At 35.9% G+C, this 24,410-nt stretch overlaps 2 protein-coding genes across 2 annotated transcripts; one reads left to right on the top strand and one right to left on the bottom strand.

Moving 5' to 3' along the window:
* Positions 1-76: 76 nt before the first annotated feature.
* On the bottom strand, positions 77-7,656 carry pdcd10a (programmed cell death 10a). Its single transcript, XM_041270802.1, has 8 exons — positions 7,551-7,656; positions 4,955-5,164; positions 3,872-3,925; positions 2,216-2,333; positions 1,844-1,970; positions 1,312-1,390; positions 918-1,000; positions 77-525 (listed from the first exon to the last, which is right to left on the bottom strand). Exons 2-8 carry the CDS (start codon positions 5,042-5,044, stop codon positions 444-446), a joined length of 633 nt encoding a protein of 210 aa, XP_041126736.1. The 5' UTR covers positions 5,045-5,164; positions 7,551-7,656; the 3' UTR covers positions 77-443.
* A 415-nt stretch (positions 7,657-8,071) lies between these two features.
* serpini1 (serpin peptidase inhibitor, clade I (neuroserpin), member 1) lies at positions 8,072-23,573 on the top strand. The gene is made up of 9 exons (XM_041271444.1): positions 8,072-8,178; positions 13,884-14,155; positions 14,840-15,070; positions 15,264-15,458; positions 16,713-16,917; positions 17,332-17,429; positions 17,962-18,048; positions 18,188-18,277; positions 19,534-23,573. Exons 2-9 carry the CDS (start codon positions 13,906-13,908, stop codon positions 19,608-19,610), a joined length of 1,233 nt encoding a protein of 410 aa, XP_041127378.1. The 5' UTR covers positions 8,072-8,178; positions 13,884-13,905; the 3' UTR covers positions 19,611-23,573.
* Positions 23,574-24,410: the final 837 nt, after the last annotated feature.

The raw sequence follows: 24,410 nt of genomic DNA, 5'->3' as shown, positions 1-24,410 counted from the left end.
TCACATAAGAGAACCCCAGTATTGTCAAAAACCAATGAAACATTTTAACATATTTAAACTATTTATTGAACATCTGCCACCAAATATTGTTAAATACATAACTTGCATTTCTTCCTCAAGTTAAAATGTCAGAAACAGAATACCAATATTTACACTTCATATAAGGAATGTTACATAACACATTAAGGCGCAAAATCTTTTGGCTTTCTTTTAGATAGAACGATAGTAATAGTAAAAGTGATGCTGAATCTTCATTGTGAGATCATAATTAAGCTAGAATAAAGTCTTACAAAAATATGGTGGAAGCTGGCAATAATTCCGTTCGACATCCTGCTTCAAGTCTTGAAGCAAGACTTATAAATTATATAGTCAAAAACTTTACATTTACATATAAAGGTTGTCCTATCCAACATTAAAAATTACACCTCTAACATTTGAAGCTTCTAGGCAACAGTTTTGAAGGTCTGCAGTATCAAGTTGGTTTGATGGGTTAGTCGGTTGGCGCTCACAAACACATTTATTGCCCTATAAAAAAACAAAAAACAAAATGCAATTGTCAGTATGTTAGGCCCATCAGAGAAGGTCACACTAATGTCAAATGATTCTACTGTTTATAGGCTCTAGTCCAAGTAAGGTCATGAAAGTTATTTTTACTTAAGTTTTCTTTGAATTATTATAGTATGCTCCCTTATTTTGCAATTCAGTAATTAAAAAATGTGGTTAACTTTCAGTCAGAAAAGAACTGTAATATTGTTCTATATTTAAATTGTGAATATACTCTTCAACAATCCCGAGAATTAAAAGAAACAAAAATATTAGAAGACCAGTACCTCAGCAAAGAGGCTATGATCTGTGACTTGGCAACACTATGTGCCACACGGATGCAAGACCATCGGAACAGAAACACCACAACTTACTTTCCATCTTTGAAATATGTCTTCAGTGTATCACTGAAGCTTTTGGAGTACTTTACAAACTCCTTCTTTTGGTGTTCAAGTGCCTTAAAAACAAAAAGGAATGTTTAAGCTTTAAATTACATGCTTATATTTTCTTGCATGACAGAAGGAATGCAAAATTGTCAGACGCCCACAAGTCTGCAGAAAGACCTATTGATTTACACAATGTAGATAACTGCACAAACAAAATTACATTCTTTAAAAAAAAAAAAAAAAAACGTTCACTCATTACATCAGCAGCTTGTGAGAATGCTGCATTGCAGTTGTTTTTATTTCTTGAAATCTAAAGAAAATAAGAATCCTATTTAAACAGCATTTCAATCTATTAACATGGTTAAGTATCAGCTACACTTACCCTGCGATTTTGATATTGATATTTTTTAAAGACATTGTTCACAGTGTCAAGAAGCTCTTTTATTGCACTTGCAATGTCTCTGTGGAGAAGAGATACATGTTTAATTATACAGTGACAATGTGTCATTCAAGCTCAAGAGAAATAAGGGGGTTGTTCAACATCAATTAGTACTTTGTTAAGCCCTTGAAACACTTAAAAACAGAACACCTTCCCAGAATGTGGTCATCTTGAGCTGGTATGACTATCTTATGGCTTGCCCCAAACACCTGAGCAAGCAACCTCATGTTACAATACGAAGCCACTGCAAAACAATTTTAAAACTGCTATGTAAAACTGACAAATAAGAAATCTTTAAAAACAAAACTACTGCAGTAAATATGATTCTTGTATAACTGCTGGGCTTTTTTTTTTTTTTTTTTTTTTTAAAGCCAAGCAAATCTCACAAGTGCAGGCTATGAATGATCAATATCTTTAAAACAAAATATTACAAATATAGACTTATGCAAGGACAAGGCTTAAAATCAATACTTACTTGATTGTCTGGAGAAATCGGACTCTGTCATTAATCTCATCGGGTATTTTGCTGAGAATCTGTTTCAGTGCTCGTGCCTTTTCATTCAGGTCCTGGAACTCTTGTTCTGACCTGTCAATCATGTACTCTAGAATGGAACACACAGGTAGTGTTAAATTAAGCATACTGCAGTTACTCCAACATCCGGGCCAACCTCAAAAGCTTCCAAGAAATATAAGGTACAAAAACTTAATGCAAGAAATCAATTTGCTGTGGACTGGTAATCCAAATCCTATGAAGCCAGCCATACTACTTTCCTAACTTACAGTTGATCATACACACTATGTACAACGAAACATTATAAAAGATGACATGTTTTAACAGAGCACAAACCTTCAACATCATCAGCAGCCATGCGCAGTAGAGATTCAGTGAAGTTCACTTCCACGTTTTTCTTCTCTAGAATCTTCACAATAATGTCCTGTGTAAGACCTGGGTTCTCCTTTTCAGCCTGATAATAGTCACATAATAACAAAAGAACATGTCACTTTCATCCCATATTGAAGAAGCAAGACAGAAGTAAAAATACTGTCATGAAATGTGGTATGCAGGCAATTTATTTATTTTAAAATTTCCACTAGGGGTACACTGATAATTGGTAGCCTATCGGCATGGCACCGATAAGGAAAAAAAACACAATCAGCTATCAGCAGTTTTTCTTATTTAAGCCAATAATGTTCACAGATATCCATGCCTGAATTTCTTCCAGCACAGAATTTAATGTTTGGTCAGGCAGGTCTACTAATGATAGCTTACTAACACTGTGCAATGTGCAACCAAACTTCCAGTAAATACATCTCAAAAGAATGTTGTTTAGAATTTTTTTTTAAATATCTGAAGACAACAATAGGATAGCCGAGTTGTGTGCAGCAGAACAGACTTGATGCTACATTAAATCCAACTATGAACTGAGTAGAATATTATTCTGATGCACTTTAAAAAATTTAGGCTGAATCCTAATTAACATTGATGGCTTTTTTTATTATTATTATTATTATTATTATTAAATGTACGTCAAAATTACCTTTTGTCATTGTTGTTTATGTTGCTTACTCTGCATTGATTGTGGGTGTATTCAGCATTTTGAAGTAGAAACAGATTATTGTGTTGTCTTAAGTAACAAACAAGTTTGATAAAAGTTATTAATAAAAGTTAGTCACTATGTATTTTCTTCTACAGAAGTGTTTTTACTAGTACAAATGCAAAATGTTATTTGTGTGTGACTGTGGTAAAACAAATGTATAAATTGCTGGCAAGCACAATATAATACTACGTTATTCTTTGTATTCATTTTCTGAAGTAAATGCAACAAGTAAGCAATACCTGTTCATTTGTCATGAATACAACAAGAAAATGATACATGTTCACTTTAACATTTATACTTATAAAACAATTTAAATATAGGCTTTATATCTTGTTCCACTAGTTTACAATAGGTTATCTGCACTATCTATTATTATCAGTATCAGCCAAGATAATTGGTACACACCTACACTCCACATACATTAGCACAGATTTAAGATCTTATTTTCAATAACTTAATTTATTTATTATACTGTGTGTGATATAATATATATCACAACTTGCTATAGCTGAAACTTTTTGCACATGCTATTTTTGAAGACATTTTATAAATTGTGTTAAAGCCACAGTAACCAATAACCTCCTGAATTATCTGGGGAGTGCATTACACAATATAATTTTAACTTTATATAGCGCCTTTTAAAACAGGTCGCCACAAAGCGCTTTACAAAGGTAAAAAACAATACCTATTGCTGAACCGTAAACATTTAACAAAAAGAACAGAATAAAAGCAATACAGAATATATAAGCTGTATTATAAAGATATGATTTTAATCTAGCTCAAATGCTACTAAACAAAAACAATCTTCATCAGAAGCTAGAATGTTATACAATCCTCAAAAGGTCATTACATTTTGTTTTTGGTCGAACATGTTTAAAATACATTACAGTAAGTTAGATACTTACTTTAATGAAAGCTGCCCTCAGAGTCTGTGCTGCCGACAAATTTACTCGCTCCAGCTGCAATAAATGTCACAGACACAGTAAGCAGGGAATTGGGGTTTGGATTAAAAACTAATGAAAAACACTTCAAAAAGCTTACAAAATATGCTTGCAAGTTCCAGCACTATAACTATTATAAAACTTACTGTACTTTGTAACCATTGTAAGTCAACATAAGGTAAATGCTACAATACAGAGCATACAACTTATTTGTGGGTGCCCATATTTTTCAGCAAGGAAGTTAATTTGACTGCTTCTACCAGCATCAACCTTTATTTATATTTAAAAAAAAACAGGTTCATGGTGAACAAAAATGTGTGATCTCAATTCACAGCTGTGTATATTGTGTGCGCGCCATTATAAACAACAGTGATGGGCCACCAATCAAAATTCCAGAACTGTTTGTGGCTTCTACTGAAAACAGATGGGAAAGATACCACATTTATCTTGTCTGTGCTGTCGTATTCAGCAGGAATATAAATACCTGGATTAGCGCATTGCTATGCTGCTCAAATATAGAACACTGATGATCAAAGCAGACAGCCAATTAATTTGCATTACAAAGTCAACCGAATCAGATCTGTTAACTATGCCAAAGTCAGGCGTGCATTCAGAGCAGTTATTTTTAAAAAAAAGGTGTGTACAGCCATTTCTCAGACCTATGTAAAACTAAAGTAGAACATACCTCATTTTCATACATTTTCAAAATATAAATAAATATTATATTCCTAGAAAGCTCAAAAACAAGTGTTAAGCACTTAGATTAAAATTGTATAACCAAGTTGCTACTACCAGCACCATCTATGCTATCCCTACACACCACTTGATTTCCTGTAGGGGGCAATTCATATAGCAGACAACTTGAATCACTTGAGCAAGTTGGTTACACTTCCAAAACAGGTCTATTGCTGACCCACTTTAGAATGTATTGCAAATTAAATAGATTACATTCTATAACATACTTTGATTGATATACAATTACAAAAAGATTTCCTGACATAGGTTGCAAAGTGTTCTCAATTTAAGAACAATTTAAAACTCAGGTACCTCATTGAAGACTGGGTACATGACAGCATAGAGCGGCATGGAAACCATTGAGGTTGTCTCTGCTTCATTCTTCAACTCTTCCATTGTCATCCTCCTCCAAAGGCCCACTTTTGGTGAAAAAGTTTTACAGAAGCAGGTAACGCTTCATTCACTCCACTGTTACTATGATAGAGTCCAAGAAAACTTACAAATGCAAACAGTGTGGCTTTCCTGAAACAGTAAGAAAACTAGGTTAGGTTCAGATGAAAAATAGTAATCCATTCATCCAAACCAATATTAAATCTGACTGCACTACACAAATAATCATAATTCAACTTACATTTTCAACTTAAAATGAAATGCTTTACTAGGCTACCTATAAAAATATAGGTATTTAGACACAAACTAAGCAATATCTTAAAATATTTAATACATTAATCCCTGTACAATACAGGCAGGGGGCTAAACGAACAGAAAACTGATGTTATTCATTCTTTCCTCTCTCCTTGAATGGGGAAATTAACAGATGACATAGCCAGACATGCCACCTCATACTTTTATCAGCAGCGAGAAGAACTTTGTTTTGTGTGTGTGTGTGTGTGTGTGTGTGTGTGTGTGTGTGTGTGTGTGTATGTGTATATATATATATATATATATATATATATATATATATATATATATATATATATATATATATATATATATATATTATTTTTTTATATTTATTTTTTACAATAAACCAGGGCCCTTAATTAGCACCATAAAGTTGGTTAGTATTTAACAAACAGTTCTGGTCCTCAATGTGCCTGTTCTTTAAACCTGGTTGTAGCCTCCAACATAGCTGAATCAATGCCTTTTTAAATGATTACCTTAAACCCCACTTACAATTCTGCACACATGCTACAACTATATCAAAGTTCTTGTTCTGAATGTTTACAGATTACATTCCTATCCAGGTCAAGTTTTTTTTAGTTTATTTTTTGTGATACTGAAGGGCAATAAAACAACAGCAATGTTGTTATATATAGTTATATATTATTTTGTTATATAGTACAACAACATATAATATATTATATTATACTGATATATATATATATATAATATATTATTATTGCATTAAACAATAATACATCATCATGTGTATCTAGATTTGTCTTGATTATATATTTTTTTAAAAACTGATAAAGTAGATCTTTTCAGTGGTGCTGTTGTAACAGGCAGAATATGATGCATTGCCTTTACAGATCTGACCTCTGGTGATCAGATTACGTCAAAAGCTCTACAATTGCTTGTGCAAATGAGCCTGGACACTCACTCCTGCATGTGTGGTCGCTGGTACCCTGCCTCTGACCTGATACACTGGCCTTTCCCTCTCTAACATGTTATTGTTCTAACTATCTGTGATTCACAACCTTCCTAGCAAATGAAAATATGTAAAACATCATGGGTTGCTTTTACAAAGTTGAGTTTTACACTGGACACTTAATATAATAGAGGGGATACTGTTAGGATACCCACTGGCGTGTTTTAAACATTAATAACTGCAGTTCATAGAAAACTCAGCATGATCCACCTTGCTTTGAAGTGTTGAAAGGACAAAACTAAGGGAGAGGGCATAAACAAAGCCCAAAGCTGTATTTCCCCAATGGCATGCGTATACTGCATACAACTTAAAGACTCATCTTAACTTATGGCATGGCAACTACTTCACACATTCTTTATTGCAGTGAAGGATCTACCTTTTTTCTTTTATAGATTCTGAAATTTTTAATTACGCAACTTCGGTGTAAATTACGGTGTATTTCTAGTTTACTCAAACTCAAGGTACCTATTGCTTTCAGCAGCATATATGCTATAAGAGGCTACATTAATATAGGATATACTAATTCCAAAACTAGATATACCAGTATATTGTTTAAATAACAACATAATCAGATATGTAGCCTAACGTCTACTAGTATTATTGATGAATTATTGTTTCAGAATTGCCTAGGTCCTCTGTTGGACAAAATCTGAAAAAAAAAAAAACAAAAACAATGTATAAACCATTACAATATGGTACCGCAGTGTACCCTGTTCTGAGATTTAAAACGTTAAAATGAAGGATACATTGACAAACTACCAGATACGGTATCTTTATTTATCCAGAAACGCTGTTAATACTTTCAAATAAATCATAAAAACACTTACTTCCTTATACACCGAGGCCTGTGCGGTAGATAATATTTCTGCTGCAACACAGCAGCAGGTGTGGATTAGCCCCCGGCTGACAGGGCTTGGTCGTCGGACACCTTTGTAACCGAGTTCCGTACTAACAACAAAAACCACCACCAACAGGCCGGAATGAGGCCCTACTCTGCAAATCTCACCGTATTTACGACACTTGTAGCTATAGCTTCACGATAAGGCTGCGCAAAACCAATGCTGCAACGAGTTTGGAAAATGTAGTATCAGGAAACATTGAACAAACAGTATGAGCTAATACTACAGCAATACTACAGTGTACAAGAGGAGTCGCTTAATCGCATCCGCTTGATCCGTTTTGTGCTAGACACAACTGCCATACACTAACATTTAAAAAGGTATAATGTAATACATCCGTGTTTATCATACATACCCGTTTCCTTGTCGTTTTTACTAACCGAAATCCGAAAAGTCTTCCTTACGTGTGTGTGTTTTTTTTTTTAACGGAAGTTCAGCGTTAAACAGCTGCGCAGAGAGTTAAGGCGAGTATTGCATATATCAACCAATTAGCATCCACTAGCCAAGTCCACATCCTTGTAAGTAGGAATTGTAGTCTTTTGAATTCCCTGTCAAAACTCAAACGGGTAGCCGCGTTGCGGTCAAAGAACTACAAATGGTTTGGGGTTCTTGGAGGGTGTAATGCCAGTAATTGGCACCACCTTCAGCCAATAAATCAATGCGAAATGCTTATTCATTAAATAAAAAATGCGTTTTTTTTGGTAAAATATGTTTATTTTTTACCAAAAAAATGGATCACACAGTACTATTGATTTGTCCAAGACAAATTCCTATGTCTAAAAATGCTGACACGAAGAAGAAAAACTGTTTTAGGATTGTAATGTGCTTGGAAGAGAGAACACTGGAAAGAGCCAATCGGAAAGGAGGTGGGCAGAGTCTACTGTACAAATATTTAGGTCTAAACCTGCCTCGGCGTCGGACCAGAGAGGAGAATCCAGCAGAGAGGCGGAGTACTAAAGCATCCTTTGCCGAAATAGCAGCTGGTAAGGAATTTTAATACCGTATATTATAAGACGATAGCTGTATTTATTCTGCCTCTGCCTGAATGGTAATGTGCATGCATAATGTGTTAGAATAACTTTCTACGACAGTCTGGATTGCAATATATAAGGAATGTTAAGCTATTGTTCAGCAGTGTATGATGTGTAGATGTATTTTCGCAGTTGCCAAAGAAACTGGTGGTGATCCATGTAGGATTCTTCGTTCTCCTCTATTCCTCTTGCGTCCCGTGGGAAAAGTTCGTGTGTTAATTTCAGTAGCGCCGATTTTATATGCAATCTGTATGCATGTCATTTGGCTAATATGCATTTTGCATTATTATAAGTAATAGTAATGTTGTCTCAGTTGAAATACTGTTCCATTTTGAGTAATTGAACATCTTTGTAGACCAAGCCGTTTCAAAATGAGAATGTTTGCACTGAAAGAAAAGGTTAATACAGGTCATTTGTTTTCCAGGTACTACAGTAATACTAGATGTTCTATAATGTATAACTATTGTGCTACACCTTGTTATACAATGATTTTTGTTCACCCAACGCATTAAAATGATATTCTTGTTTACCAGCGAAAGCGCTGTATCCGAACATATTTAAACATGTGTAAATATTTTTGGTGCAATACCAGTTATGTTGTTGCGTTCTTGTAGGTATGACATCAAGTAAAATGTGGGTAATCAAAGAGAAATCCCCTAATGAAGTATTAGTCTTGATCTGCAAAAATAGTATTTCGTGCAGCTGATCGTCAGTAGCATTTGACCACCATGCTAATTTTATTATTTTAGCATCCTATTAATTTTAAAATGTGTCTGTACTGCTTAATTGTTTTCTGCCCAGTTAACAAATGTTCTCAGTATTTCGATCCTTGATTTGTATCAAACTTGACACAGGAGACTCACAGCCATTGTGTGCAAATGTTTTACTCTGAAAAGCAGCCTGTACAGTTTCCAGGCACTGCCAATATTCTCCTTAAACTGACAGCTCTGGAGGGAGTGCCCTTTGAAAAGTTTGCCACAGCACATCTGTACAGTAATGTTTCAGTTTTACCATTATCCATATTTTTACTATGCATTTACCATAGTTTAGCATGGTCTGTCGTGTTTTAAAATGTTCACCATACATGTCTGGGCTTTAGTATGCTTTCATCGTGCTTTATCACACTTTGCTGTGCCTTTACTGTGGTAAACATTTGCATAGGAGGCCCCTACCAGAGCATGGATGTAGATTTTTCTGTTAAATGACCTAAACCTTAATTTCAGTCCTTTTTGTTAAGAGCCTGACTGATGACCAGGGAGTTCTTAACAAGATGGATAGATGGATTTGTAATCATGAAACATTTGATATTTAATCAAAACATCAGTTTTGCTGCATTTTGATTGTACTTGCTTTGCAAAAAAGTAAAACTTGGCAAAAAAAAAGGTGTTTAACATCAAAATTGTCCCAAGAACAAAGAAAGCTGCTTCTTGTATTGTGCATATGTCCAGGAACTGAACAGCTCCAAAACAGTTTGTACTACCTTCAATGACATGTAAGATACATGTCAAATGACTAGTTAAAACCATGCTTGTGGTCTGAATACAGCCACATCTACATTAAGCCACAATACTCAACAGTGATTTTAAATTGTATTTTCTTGTTGGCTGAGGGGTGTTGCCAGTTACAAATAATACAGCAATTCCAACAACTGACTAAAGCAAAATCTAGCAATTCACTTTTTACTGAGCAAAAACATTTGGCAGACTATTCTAAAAGCTAATTTTAACCCCACCTGGTGTATATTTTACTTTCTAAAGAACCATATCTATTGTAATTTTGTGCTGTGCAGTTTTGTTTTTTTTTCCCCTGAGCACTTTTAAAAGGAGAGGAATGGTTGGTATTCTGTTTGTTTCTCTAGTGAATTGATAAATGCAGATGCTTTGCAGTTTTTTTTTTTGTGCTATGCTGCAATCTTGATTGTCATTTTTCATGAATAAAGCATTCTCTAGGCTGTTTTGCATTCTGGTTTTCAGAAGTTGCAGGTACTCGGACAAGTCCAGTGATTATCTATAGAAATTGGTAGAGAATCTGTGTAGGAGGATTTGAACGTGACAAGCATAAATAGTTATTATAATGACAATGAACAGCTGGAGTAAGCACAAGTCTAAGTCAGGTACAGTAGGGTTTATTTTGTCATTTACATCATAAAAAATAGTTTTTGGAAATCAAAACACACAAAGGGCCATTAGTTGTAATTTGTTATATAAAATACTTAGGTTTTGGAAAAATAGCATCTCTCAAGTTACGAGTCACTGAATCATTAGCCAACATCTCGGCTGTGTAGCCTTCATTGAAGTCTCTAGAAACTCTTCAAGAGAGAGGTATGATAGTCTGACACATCACAGGGAATGTTAATGTGTCAGTCAGTAATACAGGTGTAGGACCAAAAAATGGAAGTAGATTGTGATGGACAGCTGACATTGCACTGGTTCGACATGACAAGGTGTAAATTGCTCTGAAGAGAGATGTGACCTCAATGACACCCACTTTAAGAGATGTTGGAGATTGGTGGGAGCCGCGGAAAATCAGCGCCCCAGATTGGCCCAGGACAGCTGGGACCGTTCCTTCTGAAACTTCTTGGTTAGGGAAGCACCTGCCAACTGAGCACCTACTATCAGCCTTCTGTGAAAGTCTGTCAGATATGTTGTTTTGATCACTGATTAAAGGTTATATGCAGCATTTAATATTTAGAATAATTGTCTGGCATTCTATTTGCATAACAATTACCTAAGATGGGGGAGCATAGTTTGGGCATGTTTTGTATAAAGGGCTAGTGGTTGGGAGAGGCATGGGTTATTATAACTGAGCTGATGACAAGGTCACAGAGGCAGATCAAGAGGTAATTAAAACACCTCTTCAGAACACTACAGCATTGTGGTTCTTCTAGCCTGTCCTATAGTAAAGACAGAATGGTACTCACTCCAGAGTGAGGCAGGCCAAAATCCCTAAACCTTAATGTCTTAAGCTGGGAGGTCAGTCATTCCAACAGTACTCTCTTGTAATTTATGCTAAATCATGCAGATTCTATTCTGAAAGCCAGGGCTCTGTGTCCCCAGAGTTACATCGTACTTGTTGCTGCTGTATATGTAAATACAAACGTAATGAAAATGTCATACAATGCTAATTGAAAGGGATTTCTAAACCGATGCAATGTGATCTTTATTATTCAGCCGTGTCTAAGCAACAGTGTGCAGTGATTACATTGAAAGTAAGAAGAGTGGAGAATGCCGTAGTTCTGATAGACTGTCCAGAATTAACATTTGAAATGAAATTGTAATGTAACCATTTCTGGTCTGCCTAGAATAATCATGTGCAGGAGCATGCCCAATTAAAACCTATTGTCTATTTCCCAAACAGGATGTTAGGAGGATTGTTACACACTGTAGAAATACACTGGCCTTTCAGCAGTAGACTTGGAGGTAGAAATAAAATGCATTTAGAAAAACAATGATACTGTTTTTTTTTTTTTTTTGTTTGTGTTTTAAATGCAGAATGGTTCGTTCCCAAAACTTTGATATAATAATACTATTACTTAATTCAATTTCAGATTTAAATGAATGTATTGACTTTGTACCACACCTTCTTCCAGTGCCTCACAACCATGTGAAATACATTGTTTTATCTGTGGCTTTTATTTGATTGTATATTGCTGCTTGACATTTGAATTAACACCCCTTGTCTCTTGATACCAGAGACACATTCCTCTCTGCACTTCATGGAGGTTTAAAGGCAGGTCACCCCATGTCGCATCAGTAAAACCATGACTATCGCATAATCCCTTCAACAAACTGCACGCTTGTTAATCCTGTGCCCTTGCTGCAGATATTGCAGTTGACAGCTCTATATGGTAGTGTTCAGCTGTTATCAGCTGGGCATGAAGTCCATCGCAGCCTACAGACAGGCCTTCTTTTAATATTGGTTACATTTATTTTGTTCCTAACAAACAGGACAGAGTTTTATATTTAATAAAAAAAAAAACAAGGGATAATGAAAGGACCTGTAGTGTAATATCTGTTTAATGTTTAAACCATTTTTTGTATGGTTCTACTGTGACCTTCATCAAGGTCAGCCCTGATTTCTCATGTTTATCACTGTGGGGCCCTGCTTGGAATATGGAGCCACATCCAACTGTAACAGGTTTACAGAGCATTTGGGTTATGCACCTCACACAGAGATGTGCCAGCATCAGTGAAAAAACTGCTGTAACTGCAAAGAACCGTCGTTCGTATGGATGAGACATGGGGAAATCGCAAGCTAATGAATACCTCAAGGGAGCTTTTGTCTAGTGACTGCTGTTAGCACTGTGTATTATCAGCATGATAGATTCTACCTGGTACTTTTCTCTCACAGAGATAGAGGAAATCTTGCCTCGCAGTGCCTGCCCTGGCTGTTGTCATACTTGTTTTAAATGTGCTGTACTGTCACAGATACCTGGTTCCTGTGTTCTTGGCCAACACGCTGTATGGAGTAAATGACAATTTAGTAGTCAAGGAGATTGACACAGGAATGTCATTTGATGTAAATATCCTCATTTTAAATATTAAGAAGCGTAGAGAAGTACTCTTGGCACAGAATATGCATATCCCATTCTCAGAATAGCCTTTGTAGTTCAAGAAGAAATACAATATTTGACATTTTGTACATAAATGCCAGGCTTTTTTTCACTCTTGGTGGATTAAGAATGCATATTTGTTCAGCCAAAGGGAATCCAGAAGTTGGGTTTTAATTTCCAGTTTGCTGCTGCCTTTTTAAAAAAAAAAAAAAAAAAAAAAAAAAAAGTGTACATGTTGTAAAGGTTACCAGTGGGCAGGATAACTATTCCCAAAGTCATTTTATGCTGTCATTTACAAAATGCACAAGAACGCATTTGCATAACTGTGTATACAGCAAAGTATTGGGAAAGCACAGTAAAAACCAAAAGTGTGTCAAATCCTCATTGTTTCACTAACCAAAATATATTTCTTGAACTACAGAAAAACTGTGTGTGTGGTTCTGCTGCAATGCCTTATAATCAACCCTTTCCTAATGAACTTTCATAGCTGCTCTAGTTATAAGAGAGAACACATTTTCTAAACCTGGGTGGATTCCATATTGAACTCGTGTGTGTGAGAGAGAGTTCAGAGTGCTGTGGTTTGAGCTTTAAACAAAAACAGAGAACAAATGTTTTGCTTGACGAGCATTATGCAGAGTAAAGAGGTATAAGTGAGACTCTGCATATCGTCAACTACAAAGCAATTCATGCATTTGTAATGACAGTGTGCCTCCTAATGAACTAAGCCCTGTTGTGTGGAATATCACACCAGGGGATTGGCAGGTGAAACTTGATAACGCTGCCTGACATTTTTCTACAGCACTGAGGATCATGAGTATATTTCCTTGGAATTGCGTATAGATTTGGTATAACTGATTGTACAACAGTGGAACATTACTAGTGGCAAAATGCTTTCTTGTCTTAATATTTCCTTAATCAAGATACTTTAAGATATAAAAAATGTAAACTATACCGTTGTATGACAGATTTTTCAAAAAGAAATTAAGGAAAGGGCATCTTTAATTTTAGAACTTTGCTTTGCACGTAACACTTAGGGTTAATGTGCTCATGAACTACTGCATAGCTCTTCCTGTCCTTTCTCATTTTGTTTTTGTGTTGTATTTAGAGAATTCAAAGACTCCTGAGTCATGCTTTTTCTTGGAATCTTGACGCTGCTTTCGTTTCAAACACTGCCCGTGAAAACTGATTTTCAAGATGAAACCATCACAGAGTTTTCTGTGAACCTGTACCACCAACTGCAGTCTGCAGGAAATGAAGAAAATATCATCTATTCCCCGCTAAGCATTGCGGTGGCTCTGGGGATGGTTGAGCTTGGGGCCCGGGGTTCAACTTTAAAAGAAATAAGACAAGTAATGGGCTATGGCAACTTGAAGGGCGGTGAGTGCTGTGTAAATGAGTAAATAAGACTGTTTACCTGGCAGCGTGTTGTCATTCTCCCTCTGCTGATAAGGCTAAAACGTACAGTACTATTTCAATTAGACTTGTCTGTTCGAAAATAAACAGGCAGCAGTAGCATTTCTCACTTTTTTAAAATATTTATACCTTGCAGTATCTCCATATAGCGTACCTGCTGTGCACTTCCATGTAGGTCTATGCTATAGCACACGTCTGTTTTTTTTAAAAGAATTACATGTGGTGACATTACAAATTTTAAAGAAAGCTGTCAAATTGCATGCCTCACTTTTAGGTAGTCCTGTTACACTTTGGGGTCAAAAGACACTGCTGAGCGTGGCCGCTATTAGTGGAAGCTGCTGGTGGATTAATGATAGGGGAAGAAGGCATGGAAGGGGTGGGGACTATTGTATTGCCCAGGTGAAATGACATAGTAGGAAGTGCAAGATTATCTGACTATAGGACATGCAAACTGAGCTTCATTTATCTTATTTTGGTAACGGATAAAACCTTTAAAAGTGTGTTTTTCTTTAAGGGGGGAGGGGGGCGAGTACTATTAATTTGTATCTTTTCTAACCATATGTTGAATAGTATAATTATTTAATTTGACAATACATGGATCTAATGTTCTGTTTTTGTTAATATACTTGTTGTTTATTCACAATACAGGGGATGAGTTCCTTTTGCTGAGGAATCTCACTCAGTCCTTGGTGGTAGATGAAAGTCAGTATGTGGTTAAACTGGCCAACTCGCTCTTTCTACAAAACGGTGTCCACTTTAATGAAAACTTTGTGCACATGATGAAGAAATACTTCCATGCAGAAATTGAAACTGTGGACTTCAGTCAGTCTGCTGCTGTGGCTGATCATATAAACAAGTGGGTGGAAAATCAAACGGAGAGTAAGTTTTATTATTCTGTATCATTTAAAAAATTGCAGGAAATGGTCAATTTAACTGCAAATCAACAGAAATTGGGGTCTGTTCACTTGATCTAAAAAGAGGCGGGTCTAAAAATAACAGCATTGTATAAATGTTGGCAAAGGCACGTTTCAATAAGACTGCATGAACTCCATCTTTGTCTTTTTATCCACAGACAAAATCCATGATCTTTTATCGGCCGATGACTTCAGCAGCGTCTCTCGGCTGGCCCTTATCAATGCCATCTATTTTCGAGGAAACTGGAAGAACCAGTTCCGCCCAGAGCACACGCGCACCTTCTCCTTCACTAAAGATGATGGGAACGAAGTGCAGACTCTCATGATGTACCAACAGGGAGATTTTTACTATGGTGGGCAAACCTTAGAACTTTCATCCTCCAATCAGAAAGCTCCATCAGAGGGCCACACGGTTGATGACCGTGGTACTAATAGTTCTGTCATCTTCCGTCTATCAAATATTTTGATCTGTCCACCACTGCCATATAATAAATGGCTAAGAAACAACCTGTAGCATAAACTACTGTACTAACAACTTCATGTTAAGCAGCCTTCAAGAATTACAATAATCTGACATGTATGATGTGCACAGCCCTAAGTTGTGTGGGCTTTCATTATTTGCACTCCATTTGTTTATGGCTTTATTGCATTATTTTTGTATTCCATCCAACTTTAAAAAAAAATGTAGCTGCTGCAGTCTTAAACTACCTTTTTATTTTTTTTCCTGTATGCGGTTATAAAAACTGTGTGCAGTATACTGCATTTGAAATGTTGGTAATATTCTGTATTCCTCTAACACAGTCCCTCAACTCTGATTAATTTAGCTTCTAATTTTGACAGCAGCATTTTGGACCATGCAGCTGTCGCTATGTGGTATTTTTGATGCTGTGTCCTTCACTAATATGATTAGTAGCGGCACCAAGGCAAGGTTGTACATAAAAATTTCATTGAACACTCTCGGCATGCCAAGCTGTATAGCCAATGTTTAATATGTAATATGTTTCCTGTGGCTTTGAGCTGGATGTTTACTGAATGTGTAAGTGTCACACGATACATAATCAGGCATTTAACCAACCAGTGATTAGGATAGCTCAAATACAAACCTTTGCCAAGATAGTCCAATGAAAAAACTATTTTACTCCTCACCTTTTCAGACTAATTACTATAGAGCTATTGTAAAAAACAGGCAAGAAACAAACTGTACTGTTAACGGTATATAAAATTAATCTGAAGTTAAAATTGTATATATATTTAACTACTTAAAAGATATATATATAACTTTTTTAAATACAAGGTCAGTACTGTCACACTTGTTGCCTATGCTGACAATTCTGTGCTGTTTTAATTCTGATCTATTTCAGAAACACAGCAGGGCTTCTGATAGCATGTCTGCTGTGGCATTAGCAGCAAGGACAGCTGACAGGCGAACACAGTTATGGTTCTGATACACCTCTTAACCTTGCATAGTAATCAAGTTCTTACAGAGAGGTTGAGCAGAACATGGTTACTGTAAGCCTGGCTAGAGCAGATCAGCTCTTTTAATGAATTTCCCAGCGTTGACTGCAAAATGCAGATATAACCAGTGGCCTTGTCTATTCTATCTGTAGGTGAGTTCAGTGATGGTACTTCAGAAGCCGGCGGGGTTTATCAAGTGTTGGAGATGCCATATGAAGGCGAAGAGATGAGTATGATGATCGTTCTACCGAGGCAAGAAGTGCCTTTAACCACACTGGAGCCCATAATTAAAGCCCAACTCATTGAGGAATGGGCAGGTGCTGTGAAAAAGCAAAAGGTAGAGGTGTACTTACCAAGGTGAGATACAGTACAGCGAAACGCTTTTTTTTTTTTTTAAATAAGTTGCATGTTCATTCCAAAAAAAATAATGAAATGTAACAAACAGATTTCTTTACTTTTGATGCCTGTAGTCTAGTTTTCAAATATGAAAAATGTTAGCAGGTCGATTAATATTTCTCAGTCCTTTAAAAGGGTAGTCCTTCTGGGTTGTAACTAGTTTTATTAATTTAGGTGGTTCCAGAGTTGATAACTTGTCATAGCTGTCACTGGAACATAAAAGATAAGAATCAGCGCTCCTGAAGGGCAAAAGAAAGTGTGTCTAGGAGTGCAGGAGTGATTGGCACGCTAAGGATGCATAATCGGTTTACAGGGTGCTGGATGAAGGGCTTTTATTCCACCTAGTGATTCACAGTGGCTGATTTATGTTGTCAGGTTCAAAATAGAACAGAAGATTGATTTGAAAGAAAGTTTGCAGGATCTTGGTGTAAAGAAAATGTTTACAAAAGATGCAGATCTCTCTGCTATGACTGGTAAGTTTTGTTGTTTGTTTTTTGTTGTTTTTAATTACATTTTTTACTTTTTCTAACACCCTATTTTCAGTTGTAATTGTTTAGGTTCACCAAACTTATACGTACATCCCAAACCTAGTCTGTTAAATGAAAATAATGCAATGGTGAAAAAAAAAATAATAATAATAATTGAATTGTTTATTTTGCCCTCTGTCTTATTTGGAAAACAAATATGTGCTGTTGAATTTAAATTAACAATGTATTAACTTATTGTCTCTTAACTACAGTATTTAGTTATGGAAATAACTGTACAATACCTGTTAATTCATTTGGCTGTTGGAAGAGGGTTGGGGAGGAGAAAACTGCAAATGCCTTTGGGCTTTTAACTACTCTACCTAATCAATACTGCATTCTTCATTATTAGCACTGCTTAATTAAAACATCCACTATAATCACACCATGTATCTCCTACTGTACCTAGTGGCATTTAATGCACTGTACCACGCGTGTCCCTGTGCATGTACTGTACCACATGACTGACCCTGTGTTCCAGATGGAAAAGATCTCTTCATTGGAAAAGCAGTTCAAAAGGCTTATCTTGAAGTAACTGAAGAAGGGGCAGAAGCTGCAGCTGCTTCAGGTACAATTCTCATGAATCGGACTACAGCGTTGTATAAACAAGAATTGTTAGCATTTAAGTTTACATACATTTCATATTGAAGAGATCTCCTACTTTTCCAACAACAATTATCGTTGTGTTTCTGCTTTTTGTCTTGTAGGGATGATTGCACTTACAAGGACTTTAATACTGTATCCACAAGTAATGGCAGACCACCCATTCTTCTTCGTCGTAAGAAACAGAAAGACAGGTGAGAGGCATTGCAACTTCTGTTTAAAATGTGTGCTTCAATGTGAAACAAAGGAAAAACAGTTGCTGTTTACTTGTATTCTATGTTTTTGTTGGCACAGCAGTTGTACAGTTTAAAACAGTTAACATCTACAATGTTACTACGTTTAGAGGAAAATATAAATTTGTAAAATGGTGCTACTTATTACATTGTACGGCCCACAGGGGTCTGTTTTGTATAAATTAACTCCTGTTCTTTGGCAGTTAAGCTTTCTTGTATTGTTTAAATTTTAAGGTACTTCTGTTCACAGTTAGACAGCATTTCGAATTGTGTTTACTGTGTACTTGGTTTATAAAGTACTGATTTCCATTGTACCTTGGAGTCCATTATAAGTAGAGTGCACCTTTAATACGATGTAAGGATTTTGCCTTGCACTTAGGCAATTGCTGACCCTCCAAAAACTTTACACCGCTTCTTACAAGGTGCAAATCATTGTAGAAGCGAGCAATTAAGAGCTGTCTAAAAGCACACACCTTCTGAGACCTATCATTGACCTCAGGATGGCTGCTGTGGTGGTACACTTTCTGAAGCGGCGACACATGGCTCATGTTGAGAGAAAGGCAAGACAAAGACCCTGCATGTTCAATCCCAGGGTCACTTTGTTAGGGATGCCAGGGGATGCGGTGCTAAAGCGTTATTGTCTCGCTCCGCAGGTCATCCTTGACCTGATAGCCGAATTGAGGGATGAAATAGACCACTGTCCCTGCACATGTGAAAGTGCTGTGTTATCTGCACTACTTGGCCTCCTGGTTCCTTTCAGATAACAGTTGTAATGTCTGGAGGGATAGCACAATCCATCTTTTCCAGTGCTAGGCACATTTCTGGATGGTATGCTAAAAAGGGCAGGCGAATACATGTCTAGAGGACTTTGCTGCCTTTTGTGTGACATTATGTATTTTTTGTTTTTGTATTTTCTTCTTCCACAAATGTTATACTGCTCTCTGTACTCCTAACTCCATCACCCCAGAGCTGCAAGTGTGGTAATTAGAACAATGGGCTCATTAAGACCCTCATTATCATAATTGTGGATCGTTATTTGTGTGTGAGTAATTTGCATTGCTCTTAAACTTACATAGGGTGTAGTGCAAAATAATTGCCTGGCCGCGATGCAATTTTAAACTTTGCATCTACAGTTATTTGCACTGCACTTATATTTACATCTGCCGCCTTGTGTGCTGCTTGTACCTAAAGTAATACAGTTTTTTTTTTTTTTCCAGGCACCATCCTTTTTATGGGAAGGGTTATGAACCCTGAGGTGATTGATGCAAATGTTCACGACTTTGATGCTCTGTAATTGACCTGATCATGTCAAAGTGTGGCAGTCGGTTTGCAAGTCACTTCTTCGTTGTTACTGTGTGTTTATAACATCATTTGATAGGTTTGGTATTGTAATGCTTCAACTTTAGCCGTTAAGGGCAGTTATCGTACTGCATTGCTGCTGAATATGTAGAACAAGAAATATATAATATATATTTTTTTTTCCATGGAAAAGATACTTATAAAGGCTTCTTCCATAATTAATTGGCCTTATTATGCTTTGCTTTGGTATAACAGGTGTGGGTTTGATGAAAATATAAAATCATAATGTGTTTTATAATCAGTTGTCATATTCTGCATTTAAAAAAAAAAAACAGTAGATATTTCAGCGCTGTGTGCAGTATTGTAATTACATGAGAAATAAAGAAATTTAGTAGATGTGTTAACCTGTTTTAAGTAATATAGTAATGTTTCGGTTATGATTTTGTTAATGTGAATGTGTACAAGTACACAGAGGCTGAAATGTCATTAATTATTTGGGCTGCATATTTTTAACATGGAAATGGTTAGACTCTGCTTATGATGAACAGAATGCAAATGTGTACAGATTTTTTTTTTTTTTTTTTTTTTTAAAGTCTTGGTTCATGAAATCGCTTATTTATATTTACTTAATTTGTTGTTATAGAGGCTTAAATCTAAAAGATACACTTTTTTTTCTAAACAAATAATATATATAGAACATAATCTTGGCAGGTATGTGCATAACAAAACAAGATGCAGTAGCATTTCATTCTACGGTATGTAAAACATCTGCAGAATCTTTGAAGAATATATCAATGTAGCTGGATCCCAGCATGAACTAAATGAAATTCAATTGATACATTTCACATAAATAATACATCACTCAACAACTGAATGAGGCTTCCTGTAATATCTGCATTTACTCTACAGCTGGTTTCACAGGACCATATTAGTGTCCAAAATAGCAAATCATCTTTTTGCGTTATGAATTGTGCAACATTTCTTCCAATCTCCGTTCACATCAGAGTTTGGACAAAGCTGCATGTGAAAAAGTGCCTGCTGTGCACCTAGTCGTATTCCCAGCTATCCCATTCTGCCTGAGATTTGCATGAATTAAATTCCATCCATAACCGTCTGGCTTTGCACAGATTGGCACTAAGTGATACCTCTTTATTTACTGCTAACGCTGTCATTTCTCTCTGCAACTCTATATATTAAAGAAGTATATTAATATTATATACTACAATAAATGTAATATTGTGCAGAACTGATTAATGCTGTTTTTAAATGATTTAATGAAGGGCAGTTGCTAAAAACCAACATTTAGTATTTTTCTTTATTGTTTTTGGTTACTATTTTTAATACTTAGTGGCAGCATTATAACATAGATAGATAAATAGATTATATCTGGAGGAACTGAATACACCCTGGGGTGTACATCTTAAAAATAAATAAGTATTACATTAGTAACCTCGACCTCTGAAGATCTGACAATAAACAGTACAGTGTTTTCTGCAAGACACCTGAAAATACGGAATCTTGCCATTTGATTTAACCATGTCAAAGGAAGCCTCATTAGCACAGCTGAACCCAACCTGAAGGATAACAGCCAAGATTAGATGCCAACTGGGTGTTGTTCAGTATCAGGACTGACCTGAAGTACCACTTGCCCTCTTCTAAGCCCAGGACTTTACCTGGAATCCCAATCCTTGGCCACAGACAGTTGGAGTCTTTTTTCCAGTAAGACAGTAGGAATTGGAACTCATGTAAAGCTTGTTTTAAAATATATATAATTACATGCCCATCTCTCGCTTTCAGGTAAATACCATGGTAATTAATTATATAAATAAAAGCATCTTACAGGGGGACATGACTCAGCCGTAATATTACTTGTTGCTAGATTTTAAGATTTTTATTTGAGCCCGCACTCGTCTTACCTGAGCTTTCCAAAGTGTGCTCATAGGACACCCTATAAAGTGTGTCTCGCATTAAAGCAATGAGAAGATTCAACAGTAGAATGAATGCAAAAAACATGTAGAGCGCGATGCTTATATTAGGCATGGTCACAGGAAGATCAGTCAGACCCATCATCAGCTGATACAAGGTGAAGACAGTCACGGGAAAGCTACTGAAGTGCTCATAGGCATCTGGGTTCAGAGACTGGAAGTGGACATCAAAAGTTAAACAAGAAGAATATAGCCGCAGTAAACACAGTCCGCATTAACATAACAGAATTAATAGAATAAACCCTTTATATTGTGCATGCATATAGTATTTAGTATGTATATAAGTATACAGATAATTTTGAAACAAAACACCAGCTCCACAGCCAAGAATTACAATGATCAGTATGCAACACAGTCTCATCAGATCAGGAAGATCATCTGAAAAATATATTAAACTATTACTGAGGGCAAAAAAAATTATACTTTTTTTTATACTTTCCATAACTCATGCAATGTATTCTAAGAGTCAAGGGACTGTTATGAAACATGACAAATGGCTCCAAACCCTTTTTATAAATAGTTAACAGTTCATGAGTACCAAATCTTATTTTAACAAAAAATGTCTTCATATAAAGGTCACGAATAGGTAATTCACATACTGTCTATACCGTCATAAACTATAGTAACATCTATAGAAAAAAATAATAATTAAATTGTACAATTATTATTATTGTCCACAAGGAAGTTGAACTGGTTCTAGCATAAGTACAGGACTGCTTGGCGTTTGCCTTAAAAAGCTTTGCATTTATATTGGAAAAACCAAATTAAATATGTGGGAAAATGTAAAGTTCTCATTTCCTGCTACAAAGATTTGAAAGAGTGAAGACACCATCATCTAATATGGACAAGATCGGAATTTGTAATGGAATATCAGATCCAGTTTAATACACCACCGCAAAGAGCACAGTTTGTGTAGAAATGGTAGACCGTTTTCAATCTTTGCTTGTTTGCAATGCTCTCCAAGTACTGAACCTTTTCTTTGGTAATGAGAGACACCAGAAGATTATACATCTTACAGCCCATGCTCTTATTAGGGTGTAAGTCCAGCACGGGGAACACAGTGTTTCCTATAAAACATAACACAAAATAAATACTGTAGGTTAACTACAAAAGAACTGAACAATAAACCCATCACACTAAACATTTTAGCATCCATTCCTGCGACATACAAAGCCATCCCGTTTAGCAGCAAAAACAAAGGCTCAAATGGATTCTCAATGATGTGCACCGTTGGCACTAGACATGGAAGGGAAGCTAAAACTACGAGAAGAAAAATTATTTTTTGTGTGTTGCACTGTAAAAGCACAGTGAAAGCATGGTAAAAAAAAAAAAAAAAAAAAAAAAACTTGATACATAATTCTATTAAGAATTGCCACTGTTACAAATGTTATTGTGATGAAAGGATTTGGTTGTTCACTTTTTTTTTTTTTTTTTTAATGCTAATTAAAATATCAGCAAGGCAATGTTATCTCAAATACAGTACAATGCTATAGGTACATTCCTGCATCCTGGTGCTGTACATGTACATCAGTATATATGAGACCTAAAACTTGTACAGTATACTTTGTAATGCTCAATAAATAAATATTATTAACATTCAAATATCTTGGCTGTCTTGGCAGTAAAAAGGGTCTCTGCTTTCAATCAGCAGCTGAAGAATTCCTTCATTCCCAATACATGCTGCAAATGTCAGCACATACTCTTCTGATGGAACAATGTTATCTTTTAATAGCTTGGCCGTTGTTTTTTAAGGGCATCTACACAATATCCCCCTCACCACTGATTATCTAATGACTTGTTTGCTAATTTGAGTTCCTCTCCTGTATGAATGCTCAAACTACCATCAGCAACATCTGCCTCAATCCACCACCACAAAATTTGAACAGTTCTTCCCCTTGTCACCCTCGTTTGTCTAAACAGCGACAGGAATTGGGAACAAATGGATTGTGCGCCCTAGGAGAAGAGTGACAGGTCAACTGACACTATTCATATATGAGAAGTATGTCTTTAAATTGTGCATGCAAGAAAATGTAAATAATAAATGAAATGTTAAAACATTTACAATAGTAGCACTGCCCCATAGGACGAGCATTCTCACTCAATATCTGCATTTCATAATAACAATTCCTTCACCATTGCAACATTCTGATTCACAATTGCAATGTGCAAAGCAATGTCCACGGTGAACAAGGATACTGATATGTGTAGAATTTTTAATTGGCATCCTTTACTGACACTGACTTAAGCATTTTTGGTCGTTTTCATGTTATTAAAGCAGCATATGATTCTTATTCTCACTCAATATCTGCATTTCATAATAACAATTCCTTCACCATTGCAACATTCTGATTCACAATTGCAATGTGCAAAGCAATGTCCACGGTGAACAAGGATACTGATATGTGTAGAATTTTTAATTGGCATCCTTTACTGACACTGACTTAAGCATTTTTGGTCGTTTTCATGTTATTAAAGCAGCATATGATTCTTACACCGTAATGTGATATGATGGGTTTGTAGTATTTTGCCCTTGTACATCTCACATTGAATAGGTTCATTGCTTAAGAATGGATACAAACCCAGCAGTGTTTTCATCAGAGCATCTTTATTAGTTACACAGTGCTGCAACACGTAAGGCATTTTCTCCTACAGCCCCTGAAAAGGGCATATACAAAATCAAATTAAAATGAAGCATGCTTTTTATAGTAATATTAATGTATGTACATTACATTAAATAAATAATACAAATAAATACATAAACAAATAAAGATTAACAGTTAAAGTACACAGGATAACTTTTATGCATGCTT

The sequence above is a fragment of the Polyodon spathula genome, chromosome 14 (genome assembly GCF_017654505.1).
Source record: "Polyodon spathula isolate WHYD16114869_AA chromosome 14, ASM1765450v1, whole genome shotgun sequence".
NCBI classification, from domain to species: Eukaryota; Metazoa; Chordata; class Actinopteri; order Acipenseriformes; family Polyodontidae; genus Polyodon; species Polyodon spathula.
Note: the sequence above shows the minus strand (reverse complement) of the source record. Positions and strands in the feature narration are given on the sequence as shown.

Excerpts from the sequence above, each read along its gene's own strand:
- pdcd10a (XM_041270802.1), bottom strand. The coding sequence starts at position 5,044 with ATGACAATGGAAGAGTTGAAGAATGAAGCAGAGACAACCTCAATGGTT. Across the intron at positions 3,926-4,954 it reads TGTACCCAGTCTTCAATGAG|CTGGAGCGAGTAAATTTGTC; the intron begins GTACCTGAGTTT and ends CATTTATTGCAG. Across the intron at positions 1,971-2,215 it reads GGCTGCTGATGATGTTGAAG|AGTACATGATTGACAGGTCA; the intron begins GTTTGTGCTCTG and ends GTTCCATTCTAG.
- serpini1 (XM_041271444.1), top strand. The coding sequence starts at position 13,906 with ATGCTTTTTCTTGGAATCTTGACGCTGCTTTCGTTTCAAACACTGCCC. Across the intron at positions 14,156-14,839 it reads CTATGGCAACTTGAAGGGCG|GGGATGAGTTCCTTTTGCTG; the intron begins GTGAGTGCTGTG and ends TTCACAATACAG. Across the intron at positions 15,071-15,263 it reads GGTGGAAAATCAAACGGAGA|ACAAAATCCATGATCTTTTA; the intron begins GTAAGTTTTATT and ends TTTTATCCACAG.